Source organism: Ictalurus punctatus, chromosome 24 (genome assembly GCF_001660625.3).
Source record: "Ictalurus punctatus breed USDA103 chromosome 24, Coco_2.0, whole genome shotgun sequence".
In the NCBI taxonomy this organism is placed as follows: Eukaryota; Metazoa; Chordata; class Actinopteri; order Siluriformes; family Ictaluridae; genus Ictalurus; species Ictalurus punctatus.
The window spans coordinates 9,830,078-9,850,625 of NC_030439.2; the positions used below are offsets into that span (position 1 = coordinate 9,830,078).

At 39.3% G+C, this 20,548-nt stretch overlaps 1 protein-coding gene across 2 annotated transcripts; it reads right to left on the minus strand.

Annotated features, from left to right (window-relative positions):
* Positions 1 to 2,855: 2,855 nt before the first annotated feature.
* On the minus strand, positions 2,856 to 17,523 carry pdcd6ip (programmed cell death 6 interacting protein). 2 transcript variants are annotated; one of them, XM_017454741.3, is made up of 18 exons: positions 17,219 to 17,523; positions 13,300 to 13,348; positions 13,122 to 13,191; positions 12,854 to 12,981; positions 12,580 to 12,733; positions 10,183 to 10,283; positions 9,668 to 9,784; positions 9,323 to 9,545; positions 8,389 to 8,512; positions 8,102 to 8,279; positions 7,877 to 7,988; positions 7,566 to 7,735; positions 7,221 to 7,469; positions 6,867 to 7,001; positions 6,439 to 6,533; positions 4,840 to 4,960; positions 4,535 to 4,743; positions 2,856 to 3,689 (listed from the first exon to the last, which is right to left on the minus strand). In XM_017454741.3, exons 1-18 carry the CDS (start codon positions 17,422 to 17,424, stop codon positions 3,524 to 3,526), a joined length of 2,607 nt encoding a protein of 868 aa, XP_017310230.2. In that variant the 5' UTR covers positions 17,425 to 17,523; the 3' UTR covers positions 2,856 to 3,523. The 2 variants fall into 2 exon arrangements, with proteins under 2 accessions (XP_017310230.2, XP_017310229.2); XM_017454740.3 differs by having other exon boundaries at positions 9,668 to 9,799.
* Between the last annotated feature and the right edge of the window lie 3,025 nt (positions 17,524 to 20,548).

Consider the following 20,548-nt stretch of genomic DNA (forward strand, 5'->3'; position numbering starts at 1 on the left):
TTTGTGCGAAGAATGGACAGACCCACATGGACAGACACTCTCAACCTAATGTTAAAGCAAATAATCCATTCAGTAATACGTCAAGTAAAACTGCAGAGCTGAAAATATATCAACAGAAGCCTGGAATGAATAAACTATCGAGATCCATTGAATGTCAATACTGTCTAAATGTACGATTATACGTTTGAGTAATAATTATATGATTAGAAGGTTGAGAAATACTTTAAAAATACTTGGAGTTACTTATAAATCATGCTGTTTAAAATGTGGGACTGCTGACACATGGCCAAAATATTAAAAGACTGTTGGCTGCATTTACTGTAAATGACCCCTGAGCTAGCATCCGCCTGGGAATAAAATGTCCAGACTAGCACATGCCCAACCAACACGCGCGCACACACACACACACACACACACAGGCTTGTCTGTCAGGGTTTTTTTTTTGTGTTATTTAACCACACACACACACACACACACACACACACAGCTGGAGCGTCACGGCTCTGGTGACACTTTCCTGTACTGCGTATTGATGAGTCATCTGAGATATCACGGTTTCTAAAAGGTTAAGAGGTCACACTGGATAAAGATACATATAGTACAGAACTGACACTTCCACAACAATGTAGCACCTGCCTCTCATTCTCCGTCCCACGCTTAAACATACACACACTGCATCCCTCAGTAAATCTCTCAGCAGATCCACAGAGAATTCCCGCTCCAATGGTTACAGTAAGCACAGGGAGAGGTGGGGAAAGACAGTTCATTTAAACACCTGCGCTTTTATTCCACTTTTGGTAACCGATACAGGGTTTTGGCAGTAGCATTGTCACCAGGAAATAACTGGTGCCCTTAAGTTAACTACTGTGAAGGCAACAAAACAGAGATGCAGAGAAGTTGTGCTCACATCGTCAGCACAACTACTGAATTGTAGGCTTTATCTTGAGGTGTGTAGTGTAATTGGAGCACTCAACAAATTTAGAACAGAGTCTGTTAAGATCAGAGTCGATTAACCACTGGGGATCATTGTTTGTTGGGTTGTGAGATCTTTTCTGTCATGAGTGCTAATGACCAATTAGAACTGTATATCTGCAATGTTTATGGCAATAGTGACTGCTATCGTCGAATCTTGTTAATATCTCCAGGTTTCCGCAAACGGCCGTAAGTAAAAGGCTGACGTCATTTATTAGCTTTCCAATCATAGACCGCAATCAAGGTCTCTTTACGTAGCTGCTCTTACTTCTACACTAACTCCATGCACCTTGCTAATCTGAACACAATTCACTGTCTGGAAAAATGAGGGGAAAACCCCCCACAACAACAACAACAACAACAACAACAACAACAACAAAAAAAACCCCTCCTTTTTAAAAAAAAAAAAAAAAAAAGTATGTAGTCAATTCAGAAACTCGTACTTTGAAGGCAGAAAAATGCATTTGCAAGTACAACCCGGACTATATTACGTACTGTATTGCTATTACAGTGGATGAAAAAGCAGTGTGTTAAGCATTATTAAATGACGGGTGGGCCATGTATGACTGCCATTAAAAAAAAAAAGGGTGTTGCAATGGGCAAAAGGTTGAGAACCCCTGCTCTAAATAATGCAGAGGACAGACAATGACGAATCATATTACAAAAACAGTTATTTGGAACAGGATGCACAGTGGCCAAATGGGTAACATTGCTGCCTTCCAGCTCTAGGATCCTAGGGTGACTGACTGTGTGGAGTTTCTGTGCACATTCTCTCCACGTTTGCACAAGTTTTCTCTGGTTTTCTCCCATCTCAGCCACAAAAAAGCCATTAGATGGACCGGCTAAAGTAACTTGTGTGTGTGTTGCCCTACAGTGGACTGGTGTGCCACCAAGAGTGTATTCCCATTTAATGTTCCCAGGATAGGCTCCAGATCCTACAAGACCCTGATTAGGAGAAAGTGGTTACTGAAAGTGCTCGAGTGATGGAGAAGGACCATTCTCTTGCAGTGCACCTGCTAGTTTCTTTATTTTAGAAATCAATTTACATTCTCGTTTACATTTTACATTTGTAATTCTAATTTTAAATGATCTCCTGAGGCAGAGTTATAGCAATGGCTGGCTCAGTTGGTGGAACAGGACTTTCCAAAGCTAACATCCAGCAACTCATCATTAGGCAGAATTAGGGTTACAATTTATGTGACAAACAGTAAAATAACTGACTCATCAGAATAAAATCACTTACCTAACTTCCTCTATAGCCTACCTACATATCCTGTGAAATGGGTGTTGGAATTTTTGCAAGGTGTGTTATGTGGATTCGTGGGTGTGATGTGAAGATCAGGTAAAGGGAAAAACAAAGTGACTGGTCATTTTACACTACAAGATGAATGTTCAATGTGTCACTGATCACTGCAACATATTCACACAAGCAAACAAGTGATGACAGGCACATGACAGGAATGTGGTGAAGGCTTGACATTTGTCCCAAATGTTTGTGTTTACATACTCATGCCCTTGAGGACATGTACACCTCATGCACTTCAGATACATCACCAAAGTATGAAGATAACGAAGCATCACAGCTCTTAGGGTGTCATTCCTTTGAGCAGATATTTTACTGACATGTTTTAAATGGCCCAGTCTTTAAATAGGACTTCCATATTTAATTCTGAACTAATCTCCAGCCTTAAACTTCCATAAGAACCTGCCATACTCAATACAGTCTCACCCAACATGAATATAACAAAGCTTGGCTACAGCAACCTCATCTCTTCATGCATCTGTAATTTAATGCACTAGGAAAAAAAAGGAAAAGAAGAAAAAAAAGAAGATATGTACATGTATTTTAAACCCAGTCCCTGAAAAGCAGCCTTATTCCAGCATTGCTGTAATCAAATACACACAACTTTAATATAGTAGTGCAGAAAAAGAACAGCTACAAACACTGCTTTACCAGAATTAAACTTGTACAGAGAGAGAAAGTAAACTGTATTTTAGCATCAGACAGGCTTTAATTACATAACAAGAGAGAAACAAAAGGTTTCTTCAAAGAACAGGTATATGTCAGGTGTTATTCACTGTTTAGTTAAACTGTCCCATTCCCAAAATGCTGATTGTAGGATGAACAGAGAGAGGTATGGTTACAATATTATTATTTCTTCCCCTAATGATTATCTTCATCGTCTGGATATGAAAACATCTACATAAATGTGTTAGAGTATTTCTATTCAAGATTTGTTACAAAAATAAGGTATACACAGCAGCAGGCAGGCAGCCAGCAGCGTGACTTTGAGTATGAGTAGGAGAATCAGAAAGCTCACAAACAGAGCACAGCATCATTCTGAACCTTAAAGGAGAGTGGGCATGGGTTTAGCAGGGCAAATCCCATTGGTCCTTCTAGTGTTCTAATTTTTGCCCACAGGAAGTCAGGTGTTAAAAGACAGGGAGGAGGAGTAGAGAGTGTTAGAGATTAAGTGTAAGAGGAAGGAGTGCTAGTATATCAGGAGCAGCATGGCTATAGCTGGCTGTGTGGGCTCAGGGTAAATGTTGCCTACTGCTGGGGGTAGTAGGGTTGTTGCTGGGGCGGTTGTTGAGGATACGGGTAAGGCTGTTGGACAGGAGCACCTCCAGGGTAACCAGCCTGCCCCTGAGTAGGATAGGGCATGTAGGGCATGCCATACCCATAGGGGTTATACCCCATCGGCATTTGATAAAACCTGAGGAAGATAAACACAAATGCAGACAGAGCCATTGTAAGTTTTATGTACATCATCATCATCATCATCATCTCACATTATCCAAGTGTTATTAGGAATGATTAAGATTACCCCTGAACATTTTGAGCAGTACATTCAGAAGGCAGTTTGAAATAGTTGCTATTAGATTTTCTTCTACTTTTCAAAAGCTCCCTACTGACTCTCAAAACGTTTTAAAAAAATATTTTAAACTAAATATTTCATACATGTATGAACAGCTCCAGATGACTATTTTCTGTTGGAATGATGAACTTTAGTTTAAGTGTTAACAGGCAACATGAATGAACCAAAGCCCAAACTGGTCATAGTTGGAAGTCATCGTAACAGTCCAAGTAATCAGCAAATAGGAACAAACAACGAGGCAAAAAAACACTGAACAAAAGCTGAGAAAACCCCCCCAAAACAGTACAGTTCAGCAGAAAAAGTATCACATAACTCTACTGGCTTGTCTGAGCACACTGACGAGATGTTAGCCAAAGACTTGCTGCTCATTTTGTTAAGGGCACAAACATGATACCCTACATCAAAGACATTAAGACAAGGTTACAGAAAGTTGTCCCCTTCCTGGGATTTTGAGTATTCCCTCATTTTCTATTTTTTAATGCATCCTATGCATATCAGTGTTTTATAATGATGCAATTAACCAGCTAATTAGCTTTTAAGTTAAATTACACTTGCACTTTTAAGCCTAGTTAATATGCTCAATAAATCAGGGGATTTGAATAGTTCTGGAGTACTTTAGAGTTATGAACAAACAAACAAACAAAGAGAGGAGAGAGAAAGAGGTGGAGAGAGATCATATATACCCGGGATAGCCCTGATAAGAGGGGTAGGGTGGTCCTTGAGCCTGTGATGGTGCAATGGGTGGTGCCACAGGTGGGGGATTGGAGCTGAAAGAAGGCGGGACTTGGCTGTCAGGCACTGAGCTGGTGGTGCTGCTACTGGCGGCCTGTGTACTCAAGTTGGGTGGTGGTGGTCTTGCTGGAGGTTGGGATTTAGCTTGAGGCTGCACTGGCTTTAACGCACAAACAAAAACAGTCACATCATAACCAGAGAAAACAATTATTTGATTTGTTATCTGATTGGCTGACAGCTCTGATTGGAAACTCACAAACACGGTCCGCGGAGCAGGGGTGGGGCCTCCTGAAGCAGGGGCCGGGTTATTGGACTGGTAAGCTGGGACATTAAACGAAGGAGCGCTTGGCTCACGAGCAATACTCTGCTGCAACTCCCTGTCAATAAAACATCAATTCATGAGGAATTTCACTCTTAATTAAAAAAATCCTTTTATGCAAGAGAAAATCTGTGCCTATGATTATTAGCCTTAATTGTGGACAGTAACTTAGTGTAGTAAAATTAGGTTTGGCAGCCCATTGGTTTTAGTTACGACTGGCAGAAATGCAGCGTTTATTAAAGTGTTTTTAGGTAGCCTAATGCAATCACATTTAATTTCTAACTAAATTAATCATATTTATACATTTTCCATATGCAGGGTATCAGCACTTTATTTAAATTTAATACTTTTTATTACCACATTCAAGACATTTCCAAAAAAAAGTAAAGACCTGCACGTCACTTCAATCATCCTGCACGATACATCAGCTGTAATGGGTTGTGTTTGTGCATATACATCCATTTCTGGGTTTAAGTAAACTATAGCAGGGTAAACTTCTACAGAGGGATATGGGAGACCAGAGCAAATATACTTTTTGTATTACCATTTGCTCAAACAGTGAAAGAAAAGAACTCCAGTATTTCCTTTACATGACTTTCCAAGAGAGGAAAAAATATAGATAGATGGATTACGGTAGTAAGAAGAGAAAAATGTGTCACATTTACCATCACTCCCTCAGCAGCTGTATTAGAAATCCCCTCGCAGCAGTGTTTACGAGTTGTTTTGTAATTTAATGCCAGAGTAATGTAACTGTCATAATTGTACATAGTTTTTTGTAAAGAAGTAAAAAAATATTATATTATATATAAAACATTTGCTATTTTGTAATAATATTGCACTGAATGATAATAATACATTTTTATTTGGGGTACACATAGTAATAACAATAGTAATATATTTCTGACTTAATTCACTTTTATGTGTTAGACCTTGTGGCTTTTATTTTGTCCTCGGTTTAGTTGGCAACAGTTTTTTGAAATTCACTTCTCATTATCAATCAGGTGAAATGCTGTAATCCTCTGCCCACAAACATGTTTGAGATTGCGCTAAGGTAAAACGGAACTGAATCTGTTGTGTGTTGTGTCTAAGTGCAGGTAATAAGTGACAGAACACAGACAGAGCGTTCATGTGGAGCGGTGTTTACTGTGGACCGAGCCGTTCTAAAACACTGATGAGCCTCACACACACACTGAGTGCAACACAGTCACATGGGTTTATCATCTCAAACAGCAACCAGCCAAAATAAAATATAAATCTGCTTTACGGTGTCTGTGTTGCATTTTTAAGATCTTGGAAACAAGAATTTAAGACATTTTAATGCTAATTAAGGCCTTATTTTTACATTAAGGAATTTTAGACATTTTAAGGACCTGCGGACACCCTGATATGGGAAAGTAGCTAAATGTAATATTTATTTATTTATTTATTTTACAGTGGAGAGAATTATTAAAAAAACAAAAATAAACAAACAAAAGCATATGCCTAGTATCTTCAGCACCCCTTGTTAAATGATCTTTCAGACACAAGGGTACTTACTTGAGCAGCTCCTCCCTCTCAGTCTTGCGAGCAAAAACAATGTCACTGCACTTATTCTGGAATTTCAGCAGGATTTCAGTTAAATCATTGTAGAACTGTTTGGAATGGAGAAAGAGAGAAGAAGAAGAAAAGAAGGCTTGTTAACATTTGTTAACATAAAGCTGATCATCAGTAAAGGAGACATTCAGGAAAGCTTTTGTTATGTGTAACATTTCTGTTTATCAAAGACAAAAGTGTCTGCCATTTCCGACAGGAGGATAAATGATATTTGATTACTCTACATTAATGACAAACTCCCCCTCTCCTAGTAGTTAACTGATTTATCGGTCCATTAACTAACCTGGCATGTGAGAAATCCTGCTCAAAATGTTCCAGTGTAATGTGCATATTTAACATGTCATGAGAATAACATTGTGCTTGTGTGTTACCTTAGTGCCCTCTTTGAGATTGGAGCTGATCTCAATGTAGCTATCATGAGCTGAGGCCAGTTTCTTCAACACATCGTCCCTGTGGTTGGCCTCAGTGTTAGACTGCTTGAGTGCCGCAAACTCCTGATGAGATGTCTAAGATAGACAAGCAAAAATTAGGGGAAAAAGGGCAATCCACCTAACTACAACAATAATTCAATGGTCATTCAACTAGTGTATTGCTAGTTTTTAAATAAATAAATAAATAAATAAATAAATAAATATTTTTACAAAATAAAAAAATAAAAAAAGAAGGGGTGGGGGTTAGATACATGTACTATAATGTCCTGCCCAGATTCCTGCTAAAATGCCTACCTGTACTTGGGCCAGTATTTCCTCCTGGGAGCGGAGGTTCTGCTGAACGCGCTGTGTGTACGTGCCATAGCGAGTGTCCAGTTCTGCAGTGGAAAGGGCCTCCTCATTAATGGCTCCATCTTGAGCCAAGGCAGTGAGGAACTTTGTCATCATGTCAAAGGTCACTGCCTTTATCTCTCCTTCCAGAACGTCACGATCTCGTTTGATCTCATCAAGCTGGACTAACTGAGCCCTCAATACGTTTACCACCTAAATAGCAGAGAATGGGATCCTGTGTAAAAGTACTATCAACAAGCCACAACTAATGCTAATATTTTAAGCATCTGTCAACAGTGTATCTTTTACCTCGCTGCCCTGAAGAGTCTTGGCAGGGTTGGCTGACGGAATAGCAGAGCACAACTCGTTCTCTGGTTTGCACAGCAGAGCGATCATCTCACAGTGAGTGTTATAGCGCTCCTTTACCACCTGGTCAGCTTGTACAGCCTTATCCAATACGTTTCGGAAATTTCCACCTTCTACAATCCCAAACACACAGAGAAACAATTATACAAATTAATATATTTTTATGAGGAGTATGAATATTAGATATTCTGTGTACAGTAAGCTGGACACAGTTACCAAGTTAACCTCGCGTCTTAGTGTGTGTGTGTGTTTACCTGCTCTAAGGGGTTTGTATAGGTCTCCAGATGGAGTTCTGTTCCACCGCTGGTTGAATTTGGCTCGGAGCTCATTGTCAGTTGCCTCTTCATCATTCAAAATCTTAAGAGACTATAAAATCAAGACGGGAGAAAAAATAAATGACCATGAACTGATAATTATTGACATGTCGCACGCACAAGATGATATGAAAATGTAAAAGGAGGAAAGAAAGAAGAACGAACCTCATCCAGTATTTCTCGGTTTCTCTGCAGTAGTTCTGGTAGATCTTTGATCAGCTGCTCAATGCTGTTCAGGCCTCCCTGTTGGATCACAGCACGACTCTTCTCCAGGATGGACTGTGGGACTGAATCTCCAGAGAGATCCTCTAGCGCTGCTGGCAGGTTTAGAGAAGCCAACACCCTGACAAATCAGACAGAGCTAATTCAATCACTCAATAACAATAATCAAACAGTTATCCAAATAACCAATTTCTTGTCCACAGTAATTTACAAAGGTCATACAAACTCACCCGTTACAGAGGTTGGTCGCCTCTCTCAGACTGCCCACAAGTCTGTTGACCACATCGGCCTTTCTGGAACTGGCTATGCTCAAAGACTGCTGCACCAACATAGGCACCATCTTCTCAAAAAGATCTGAAAAAATAAAATCAAACGAACAATTTTTATTTAGCTCATTAACACGTTCATTAAAACAAGGAATTTAAACACAGTGTAGCCTTTACAACAGTAAAAAACAAACAAACAAAAAAAACCCTTAAATGATGAATAGAAATTTAAAAAATGATAATTCCTTAGATTTATATAGCGATTTTCTAGGCACACAAAGCACTTTACATTGTATTTACATAGTCTCCTCCATCACCACCACTGTGTAGCATCCACCTGGATGATGCGATGGCAGCCATAGTGCACCAGAACGCCCACCACACACCAGTTATTAGGAGAGTGGTGTAGCCAATTCAGGGATGGAGATTATTAGGGGCCATGACAGACAAGGGCCCATGGGGGAATTTCACCTGATCTTGGTAATCTCAGCAAAAAACAAGTGAGTTATGTTACTTTTAGTTTGTTTCTTGTGGGAGAGTAGTAACTGCTACCACTTATGGGCGTGCATCAGCTTGCTGTCCGGATGAAAAATGGTTGTACCCAAATTGCATACAGTGCACCATATAATTTATAAATCATCACACATACACTAATCTTAATATGTTATAAATGCCAGTTAAATATGAAACTGCATTCTTTGTGCCCTTTTGAATGAGAACTGAACAATCATTGGACAACATTAGGACTAGTTCCATTAGGTTTTTGACAATAGCTTGGATTTGTTGCATCATAAAGGAGCTAAATTACATTGGGAGAAAAACTGATATATAGTCAGCTTGTTTCTTAATAGTGTGATGTAAGGTTAGGAAATAAATAATTGGGCAGTCATTTACCGACCTGCAAACTTCTGGCTGAGCGGTACTTGAATGGCAGTTGCCTTGACGAGTGTTGCTTTGCCAATATGTTCCAGGTCTTTGACCTCAGGTACACGATCGTGGTAGATGAAGTCATTGTCTTTCTTAGCAGCTGTGAGAGCACGGCTGATCTTATCAGAGAGATCCTTAACGTTCACATACTCATCGTAGCGTGTGGCTACAGTCTTAACCAGCTCTGTGGCATGCTGCACAAATAAATAAATACATACATACATATGTTCAAAATCAAGACAGACACTATATTTTGATAATCTAGCCCAAGTAGCAATCAATGCTTAATAACTTCCATTTCCCCCACAGCACACACCTGAAGACGTGCAATCTCCTCGCCAAAACGTTTCTTCTGTTTGGCCAGAGCTGACTGATGGAGCTCCGCGGTGGCTTGCATCATGCAGTGCTTGGCAGCCAAGACTGGAAGCACTTCCTGGAAATAAAAATACTGACCAGGGAGAGGCAACCACAAACACCACAGCAACCACGAACAAACACCACGAGCATCCACAAACGAGCACAGACACACAGCACAGGGCGCAGAAAGAGAGAACAGAAAAGCAAATCAGCACGCAACCTTCAGCAAACATCAACCAAACCTTCACACAGCGCTCATGCAGCATTCAGACTCACGGATCAGTGGGAGGAAAGACAAAGGCAGAAACTAATATTCTTACACTGTGTGTATCTTATAGAACAACTAATGGCCATTAGAGACATGCACCCACTGTGGCTGCATGCATGGTGTGTGATATTTGAATTCCATCTACATTATTGTGTTCACTGTAACCCCTAATGGTTAGATCTGGAATAGCAGATGACTGGGCATACCTTGGGCAGGTTCTCTTTATACTGGCACTGCTTGAAAGCATCACCATAGAAGTCTGCAGTCTGATTGGCTACCTTAGCAATGATGGCATCTTTCATCTTGTCTGTAGAGTAAGTCAAAGAAGTTAAATTAACAATAGACGCCAGGTACTAAACCTATAGATCAGTGTAATGTTATTTCACTTATTTACCTAATTATAAGTGCATGTATTCTATAGGTTAACACGAGTTAAATGAAACAGCTCTTAAATCACAATGCAGGACACAGAAAAGCAGATATTGACATTTATTATACTGATTAATAAAATTTTTGCATTTAACAAGTACTCCATACACTCACCGCCCACTTTAACCCTCTTACCCCTAAGTTTCCAAAGTATTATGTCCCATAACCCTATATTCCCCAGAGAAACAGCACACCAACCCTGAGTTCCTGGGCCAAAATCAACATTTTAATTTGAACATTTTTAGGCCTTGAAACAACTTATAATAATGTATTTGTGTAATATTACTTTGAAAATTAAGCAGTTCAGTGTTTTTACTAAACTTAGAGCGCAATTCTTAACTAGAGAAATTATGAAAAAATGCTCGCTAAAATCCTTCTACTCATTTAGAAGTACCATATGAGCATCAGCGTGGTCAATGCCTTTGAATAAATTCAAGTAAATAATAAATAAATATTTTAGCGCCAAAAGTCAAGTTTCTGGAGATAATCAGACCAGCAGGTAGTGTTTTCACGAATGCACAGAAATGGTCCCGTTATGACTCCAGACCCCTGCAGGGTCTGAATCAGGAGAGATTGGGTCACTATCAGTTTCGGTTTCAACATCGCCTGAACTTTCACTGCTGTCACTATCTAGAATCCTCGCTCTCGCCTGTGCAACTGTGTATATTTTCTTTTTTTTCCACTGTTTTAGATGTATCTGTGTTCACTGTAGGTGTAACTTTAGCTGGAACACGATTAGCTTTTCGCTTTGGCATTTTTAGTTCACTTCTACTATTACACCAATATTCACGCTTGGATCTTCATCGTAATGCCGGCGTAATAACGTAATCACGTCCTGACATCATGACGTCATCAACCTTCCTGGTTAAAAAATAATAATTAAATAAGTAAGTAATCATAGCAGTAATTCCGGTACACCGGCCTTATGGGGATAACGTTTACACTGTAAATCCTCTATATCGGCCTTATGGGGATTTGGCATAGACGACCAAGCCAGTATATCATCCTTACGGGAATAGATCAAAGACGGGCAAGATGGTTTTTTGGCCATACGGGGTAAAAGGGTTAATAGGAACACCTCTACACCTGCTAATTCATGCAGTTTTCAATCTGTTTTTAATCAGAAAATCATGTGGAACAATGCATAAAATCTTGCAAATACAGGTCCTTCAGTTACTGTTCACATCAAGCATCAGAATGGGGAAAAAAAACATGATCACTGTGACTTTAACCGTAGCATGGTTGTTGGTTCCAGATGGGCTGGTTTGAGTGTTTCAGAAACTGCACATTTATATGCACATTTTTGTACGCAAACAAAACAATGCCATAACCAATAAGAAAAAAACAAACCGTCTAGCAGATGATGACAGTGGCAGTCAGTGAAGCAGAGAGTGGATTAGGAAGTCAGACAGTCGACTTTTTTTCTTTATTCTGAGGTTTGATTCTTGACCAGAATCTGCATGATTTGTATTGCTCTGCTGCTGCATGATTGGCTGAGTAAATAACTGCATGAATATGCAGATGTTCCCAATAAAGTGGATGGTGGATGTCTGCATCACTATTTCTGGAAAAGCTAACACTTGCAAATGCTCGATTTGTCTTTGGACAAATTTGTTCACACACACTTTTCACGATTTGTAAAATATACTTTCTAAATAAAACTATAGCATATCTTCACCATTTCTTTAGAAGCAATAGACCTGGATCCCTGAATCTTTTGATTTCTGTTTGTGAGTCATCTTGCCATATTCAGCTGTGTGCTTTTTTGTCTTAATAGTGAACTAAATTGTATTGTATAATAACTGCCACAGCTTCTTTAACATTTTTTTAAAAAAGACACAAGGTTTGAACCTGTTTTCATTTGCATCTTTGTAAGTAACTACACTGGCATAAAATAATGTGTAACTGGTTATTATGGGATTTTCAGTCAAACGAATACAGCTTTACTATGTTCGGGTCATGAGAGTAGCCTATATGGGCAATATAAATGTTATTTTCCATAAGAACGCACCTTGAGTCTGAACCCTGTGAACTAGATCACTATTATTACAGCCTATGAACCAAAAACGGTCAGGTTGTATTTTTCTAGCTTTAAACCACCTTTAATATCGCTGTGTAAAATGGACATGTGTGATGTATTTCCCATACTGAGAGGTTACATCCCAGTTACACACCAGCAGTGGCTTTGATGACGAAGACCTCTTGTGCTTGGCTGAGCATGATCTGACTGAGCGTTCCCACTGTCTCTGGAGAAATATCCATAGTAGGCTCCCGATTAAGAGCAGACAGCACTGTGTCCTTTATGTGTGCAAATGCACCACTCGCTAACTAAAAACAGAGGTGACAATGTTACGGACACAAAAGACTTTTGTTCAAGTTTCACTTTAAATATTCAAGAAATGGATAATGGCTGATCTGCTGGCTTTGGGTCTAAACAGAAACACTCACCTGGTAGAACTTGGCAGCTGTCTTCAGTCCCTCGTCATTGTCCAGGTTCTGCTCTGAGGCGATTTGACTGGAGAGGGCCCCAATGTTAAACAACACACATGTTTTTTCATAGCCCACACTCGCCAATGCTGAAAAACACAAACCAAACTGGTCAAAATTACACCGGTAGCACTTGTTCTGTAATTAAGGACAATATTTATGTGTCACGGTGGTTACTATATTCATTTCTATTATTGAATTTGAGGCTGTATGAGAGAGTAAGACTTACCAAGTTTAACTGAGCCTCCAAAAAGAGATCCTTTATCAAAAGCATCTTTCCATGTGAACGTAAGACACAGCTGAAACACAAATTACACTCAGTGTATATGCAGTGTAAGTGTACGTGTAATTCATTTTAACATGCATGCGTTTGTGTAGACATGTATGCATGTATGTATAAAAGTTACCTCTGGGAAAGGAAATTTAGGCTCGACGGAACATAGCTGATCATAGTATCTGTAGAGAGAGGGGGGGGGGGGGGGGGGGGAGCATGAAATAAACCTAAACAATAAATACTCTTCTTAATGTTAGAATGGACGAATGGTTATAGCTATCAATAATGTACAACTGATTGGTCCCATTTATTCCCAATTCCAGTGTAGTTTATAAAATGGAACAGTAGCTATTTTTAATCAAGACAACAAACTGCAACTTCAGAGGCTAAAATCTGAGTCTGTGCGTACCAAATCGCATACTTATGCACTATTCTACACCATTTTGTAGTATGGTGCATGTAGTGTGTTCACTCTGAAAAGTCCAAGAAGAAGAAGAAGAAGAAGAAGAAGAAGAAGAAGAAGAAGAAGAAGAAGTGCACTTCAAGTACTCGGATGAGGATTTATTCAACCAAAAAAACCCAAGTGTGGAATGTTGGAAACTTCATGCACTCAATGGTCGCAGCTTTGCTTATGTAGCGGAAGAGGGCGGGGCTACCAGGCGCTGACCCTGGCTCAAATTTGCTCAAAATTTAAAAAAAAAAGAAAAAAAACAAAAAAACACAACAACAACAAAAAAAAACCTACATGAAAACGTGAGTAAATACAAAATCCACACTAAATCAAGGAGTAATTACTACATTTTGCCTTTGTGGGGCACTATGCTCCTTAAATGTTTACAATGCCAGCAGCCATAAACACAAACACAAATTACTATGTTGATTTTGGATCGTGCAAACAAAATTCGCCTCTGAAGATGCAAATTACGCTTATTATTATTGTCAAAAAATGATAGTTACAAATAATTATGTATTTAAGAGAAACAAATTTGAGGCACAAATCTACACCCATGTCTTCAATGTACTCTAATTTGCCTACATTAAATCGAACACGTTATCTGCCTGATCTTGACTTGCTCCAGACGGCATGTGTTTATGATAATTTTACAAACTGATGGTCTGATCTTTTCCCTTCTTTCCCAATTTACTTTATAATGTTTCTACATAAAACTACTACACCACTGTAGTATATGCATAACAGTGCATTTTCATTCTCAATAGCACTATTCGGACAGGACTAGTTTTCTAAACATAGTTCGAGTTACACTTCTTATCACCTGACATCTTCGATTCCAAGTACCATGACGGGACTAACAACTGCGTATTTATTACAGAGGTGCAAGTGTCTGTTTTGTACATCTGAGTGTTGCAGAAGATCACGTGCTCAGGATGCGGGCATTGTGTGCATAAGTACTTTTAAATTTAAAAAGTACAATTTCTTAATTTATTGTTTTAATTTTAATTTCTTAAAATGTAGTTATTAAAATAAACTTCGCATGATTTTATAGAACTGGCTGCTTATAATAATCACTTGACACTGATATCACAGTGGCCAGTCTTAATTACGTGATTTGGCTCTTCTTGTGGATTTTATTTTTTGTTTCTTCGCCGGGTAGCAAAAACATGTACATCCATACTGAACTGAACGCAGCAAGCAGAAAAACACACAAGAGCTTCTACGGTAGTTCACGTTGGCCAAAACACATTATCTGCGATCACAAACATTCGCATTCGGACGGGATTAGCTTTCTCAGAGGATCACTGAGTTAGCTGAAAATCCGTAGGTAATTTGCGCGAGAATTTTTATAGTGGCTGTGTGAGAAAAACAGAGACTTGGCAGATTCGAACGGGATTAAAATCATGAAGTACATCTGTGAAACATGAATTTCTCTAGTCCAGTCCGAATAGTGCTAATGACACATTGAGGAAACCAGAAAAACACATGACTCTCCAAACGTAACTTGGTCTTAAACGATCAGCGACACAAAAGGTTGCCGCTCCGGCTCATGTGACCGTGTGTCATTCGAAACCTTCTGACGTAATGTTAATAATGCATAAAAACTGTGATGTATGCTGATTCATTTGGTGAGGCATGCTGCCAAGCTTGTTGACAAGATAGGAAAATTCCCTGCTCTGCTGCTACATGACTCCGTGTTCTGGGTTTCCACTGAAGGCGTGTCCGAGAAACTCCTCCTAATATAAACATAATACACCCTTTTTTTTGGTGTATGTGATAATACACCCATTATCAATCTCAGTCTAGAACGAGGGCAGCAAACGAAACGACCCGTCATTACAGTGACACACAGCTTATTCACAGTCCGGGTGGGAGAAAAGAGCTGGGAATGTAATGGTGTGCGGTGGATTTATTCAACTGCAGAAAATATAACGTATGCAGGGAAGAACAGAAAAGCAGTCAAACAAGTTGGGAATCATGATACACACATTTGTGATGAGTCACTGCAGTGTTTAGTGTTTTCACAGCAATATGGGCAGTCACAACAATGCACATACAGTGTCTCTGGAGTAACGTTACACTCTTATTATCCCCGTTTCAGACACTTTTACTGTTCTGAGTTTTAAATATCCTCTCTTTTATCCCCAGATTTCTATCACATTCAAATTAGCTAAAGCATAAAGTCATAAGCACCAGACAGTAGCACCTGTGTTTTTTGTTTAACAAATTCGGATCTCATTTCCTATTTCCCCCATCATGAAGCAATATTTAAATTGCACCACATCTGAATTGTTACAAACATCCTACAAGTTCAGCTTAAATCACTACACCTTCTTCCTCTTTAAAACGAAGGTGTTGAAACCAAGCACGTCACACCGCTGAGCAGAAACAATAGATATAAAGCTCAGTCTACGCCTAAAGAAACGCACGCTTTCTAATCAGCTAAGGTTTAATCAGACCTACTTATCTTCTTCAAGTCTAAAGGCTTAACATGACATCATGCACCCTGGCACAGAAAAACAGGAAGTTCTCCGAGTTTATTACTGGAGCTGTGTAGATCATTTCGCTGCCTAATAGTGGCGCTCTTCTAGACTGCTACATTTTACTTATCATCATCACAACAACAACAACAACAACAACAACAATAATAATAATAATAATACAGCTGTTTTCACTGTCTCCAGCTTTCGTGTACGAATTAAACTTCAGCTTCACTTTAGGATTAACATCTGTACCCCGTGTTTATCTAGCTGTCTAAGCTAAACTCCTTAAAACCAAAACTCAGTACGTGGAGAAGTTATAATTATCCAGCAGGCGGATTTTTATAGCTAGCTGGCAATTAATCAAATAACATTCTGCGCATGCGCGTCAGAACCAAACGTTAAAATAACAGAATACGGGTATAATGTGTGTGATTTTAACAAACAAACACACACACGCACACAATTACCCTGATGCTAACTCGCTAACTACCTGCGCGGATAACTGCGGCACTCAGTGTTTAGGTGTGGCGTTTAAACACACACAAATAAAACGGCCTTCTTTTTTACTATAAAATTTGACACGCTTTTAAAACCTGTACGCGTTAGGTTGTTTATGTAAATAAGCTAAGCATTTGAGACAAAACTTTTTTTTAATGGTTTTTAAAAAAAATAAAAGTTGTGTCACAAACTCTTAGCCTACTTATCATCATTCCCGTAGTTAAGTGTCCAGCGGCACAACTTACCGATAGGTTATGCTAGCCTGCTAGTTAATTAGCTTTCATAGCTAGTTTAGCTTGCTAACTAGGCAGCTAGCACAACTAGCAAAACATAAACGCATCACAGAGACACGATTAATTGTTCATCATAGTACATATGTAATTTGTATGCAAATTTAACTAGAAGTTTCTAATTACTATCTGACAAAGCGAACAAACTAGATAGCGAGCTAATAAGCTACTGGGCATATCCGTTTATCCGGATCATATTACTGTAGCTAGCAGTAATGAGGGAAGGTAGAAAGGAGATTAATTACCTCTTGGAGCTTTTGTATGTTTTATGTAGACACAGATAATTATGTAACTCAGCTGTAGCTCGCTAGCATTAGCGGCACTCACCGTAGAAGGATCTCCAGCGAGCTCTCGTGTTTGTCCAGCGGCCTCCCCAACGCACTTTTTCTCAGTTTGTTTAACTCATCCACGGCGCGGAGATACTCCGTCTGCTCCTCACCCGCCGGATAAGCAGTCGTGATGAATTTCGACAGCGGTTTCACCAGGTCAACTTCTGAAGACTTCTTTAACGGGACAGAAATAAACGTCGCCATTTCGGCCCACAGGAAAGCGCTTTATGGAGAACTGAGAGCAGCAGAGACACAAAAACACCACGGCGCTTTTACTTCCTGGATCTGCGCGAGCTGTCAGATGACGTCAGAAATGATTTTACGTTTGCGTGGTTGTTATGGTGAGCGTTAAACATGCGCAGCGTTTGCGCAGCCGAGGGAAACCAAGTGGTGGTGTTTAAATTTGTCATTCCTCTATATAGCTTGTATACATCAGAACGAAATATGTCGTTTCTCCAGGACCATGGTGCAAGACCAGGCTTGTAAATGTAACAGCGTTACGTAATCAGCATACCAAAACTGATAACTGTAATCCGGTACAGTTACGTCATAAAACAATGTAATCAGATTACAGGTACATTTTGTTTTAAAAAGAAAAATACTATCAGGATTACAATTTTTTTTATTTAAAACCACATGAATTAATCTTTTGATATATCTCCTCTCACGCCAGTCGTGGCTCGCAACAACCTCCTGGTGCATGCGCAAATAAATTTTGCGCAAAGTTAATTTGGTACAAATGAACACAAATTGTTCTCTGAAATGATTTTGTTAAGGTGACCACACGTCCTCTTTCCCCCGGACACATCCTCTTTTTCAGACCTTATGAAAAAGCATCAGACTGGGATTTCTAAATTTGAGAAAATGTCCGGGATTCGTCTTTAGTTTCATTATGATGTGTTTATGGTCTAATACTGCATTATGTATGCGCATGTTTGCATTGCTTTAACCCATCTCTGTAATTTCTGCCTTCTCACACACCAATTGCTTGTTTATAAAAGGCTTTGTTACAACCTGCTAGCTTTGAGATGGGAAGATTTTTTGTGTGCTGTGCCAGTTTCCAGCCTGCCCTAGCCTGCCTTGCTCCCGCCTCCCAGGATGACATCAGTGAGCAGCGGCCATATCTGAAGAGGAAGGAAATATATTCTAAATTCACAACTCTATATGCTATATTCACAACTCTATATTCTGACTGCTGTTCTGGGGTTTGGACTGTGATGTTGGTTGTTCCTGTATCTGGTTGTGTATACTCTTCACCAGTGTATACACGTTCGCTTGGTTCACTGGCGGTAGGGGTGTGGCTGCCATTTCTTTTGGGAGAGGGTCCTTTTGGCTCTGTTTTTAGCTTAGAGAGTTAGGGACGTATTTGTCTTTTCTTTGTTATTTGCTTTTTAGGTAAGATAGCTACCCAATAATAGAATCCTTTTGTTTATTTTGGATTTGGCCCACCCTGAAGTTATGCCTGGTTCGGTTCTTTGTAGAGTTGTATGTATGTAATTCTGTGTTTTACAATATATCACAATTTTTATTTTAACAACCTTGTTGTGTTGTTATTCCTGGCTCCCTCATTTTTAAAGGTCAAATTCCACTGAATCCCGAGCTGGTTACTCTCTGCCGCCTAACCTAGACTGGGCCGTAACAGCTTGCAGCAACTATTGGCCAAATTCCTGCCTCTCATCATCCTACTCTCAGTCAATGTGAAGGCATGGAAACAATGCCCATGCCCACATGAGGTCTTTTTAATTTCATGTTATCACATTGCTTCGTATTACATGGCCATTCAAATGTGTAAATGATGGCAGAAGGGGCAGATATTTTTTATATTTTATTTTATTCCATGGTCATTTAAAAGAATGTAGGAATTTATATATATTTATCTGATGCTAATAGTGTGTCTTTTTCAGTGTATTAAAGTCTGCATTTATAGTAACACTGTTTTGAACGCTATGAAAACACGAAAAAAAAAAAGGTGTCCACATTTTGGAAAACCAGAATATGGTCACACTAACTTATGTGATGTAATGTTACCCTCATCAGATCACATTACTTTCATATTGTAACTGTAATGGAATACATTATTAAAGTAACCCTCTCAACCCTGTGCAACACAGAACATCACGGAAGACAACAAAGTGCAAATACACAACAGTGTGAGACGAGTGCAGGGCGATAAATACACAAACAGAACAATAGATACACAGGACAATAAATAGACAGAACATGGGTTGTAAACGGTAAATTATTTTGTAGTGTAGAAGCAATAATTAAAAGTGACTGATGCGGCTTTGTAAGGTGCAGGTGTGCAATGTTTTTGAGTCATACTGGGTTAGGTGTTTCTCTAGCCCAGGTGAGCGTTGGGAGGCAGCAGGATGTTGAGTAATCTGACTGTTTCAGGGAAGAAGAACCAAATGATGTAGAACCAAATCTGTCAAGTTACAATATAATCAATACACACATATATATAATACATATAATCCCACCATCCCTCCATTGTCTGTACCTCTTATGCTACACAGGGTCATGGGGAGCTTGGACCCTATCCCAGGGAATTTGGGGCACACACATTCACACACTACGGACAATTTCAAAATGGCAATCAGCCTACAAAGCATGTCTTTGGATTTGGGGAAGAAACTGGAGTACCCGGAGGAAACCCCTGAAGCATAGGGATAACCTGCAAACTCCCCCCACACAGGATGCGAGGCAAATGTGCTAACCATTAAAGCCACCGTGCCTCTCACAGTGTGTACATCTGCAGCCTAAATTCAAGCAAATGTGAATTCTACAGAATTCTACATTACTTCTAGAAGTAGTTTGATGATGGTGAAACTATCTCCCTTGCTTGTTCAGGCCTTTGCATGGCAATAAAGTTATATAACCATTATCATAATTAACAGTGAAATTAAAAAAGTCAGTATGATAGGATAATATTTGGTTATAAATATTAGTTCTGTATATAACTATGGTTCAGATAACCATCCAGGAATCATCTGGAATCATATGCAGCTAGACGTGCACTTGCATTTCACAGACCTTTAACAAAGCCACAAAGTGACCATATGACTCATTCCCAATGTCTGACATAGACTGGTGTCACAGATAGCATGGCTAGCTTGCTCAGTTAATTTGACTTTGAACTGGAATGTACTTGGAAGGCAAACCTAAAAAACATTATCTAAACATAGAAATATGTACCACACAGATGCCCTGATGTCTTGTGGCTGCTTGACATGAATAACATCTCATTGCCTTAACATAAGGAACAGGCAGGATTTAAGAAACACTTCAGAACTCTCAAATTTCATCCACCTTTGTTTTCTGAACCAGG

What these genes read in the sequence shown, in the direction of transcription:
- pdcd6ip (XM_017454740.3), bottom strand. Translation starts at nt 17,424, where the DNA reads ATGGCGACGTTTATTTCTGTCCCGTTAAAGAAGTCTTCAGAAGTTGAC. An exon ending in CAGCTGCCAAGTTCTACCAG is followed by an intron (nt 12,734 to 12,853) that starts GTGAGTGTTTCT and finishes CTCTGTTTTTAG; the next exon opens with TTAGCGAGTGGTGCATTTGC. An exon ending in ATCTCAAAGAGGGCACTAAG is followed by an intron (nt 6,534 to 6,866) that starts GTAACACACAAG and finishes CATTCCAAACAG; the next exon opens with TTCTACAATGATTTAACTGA.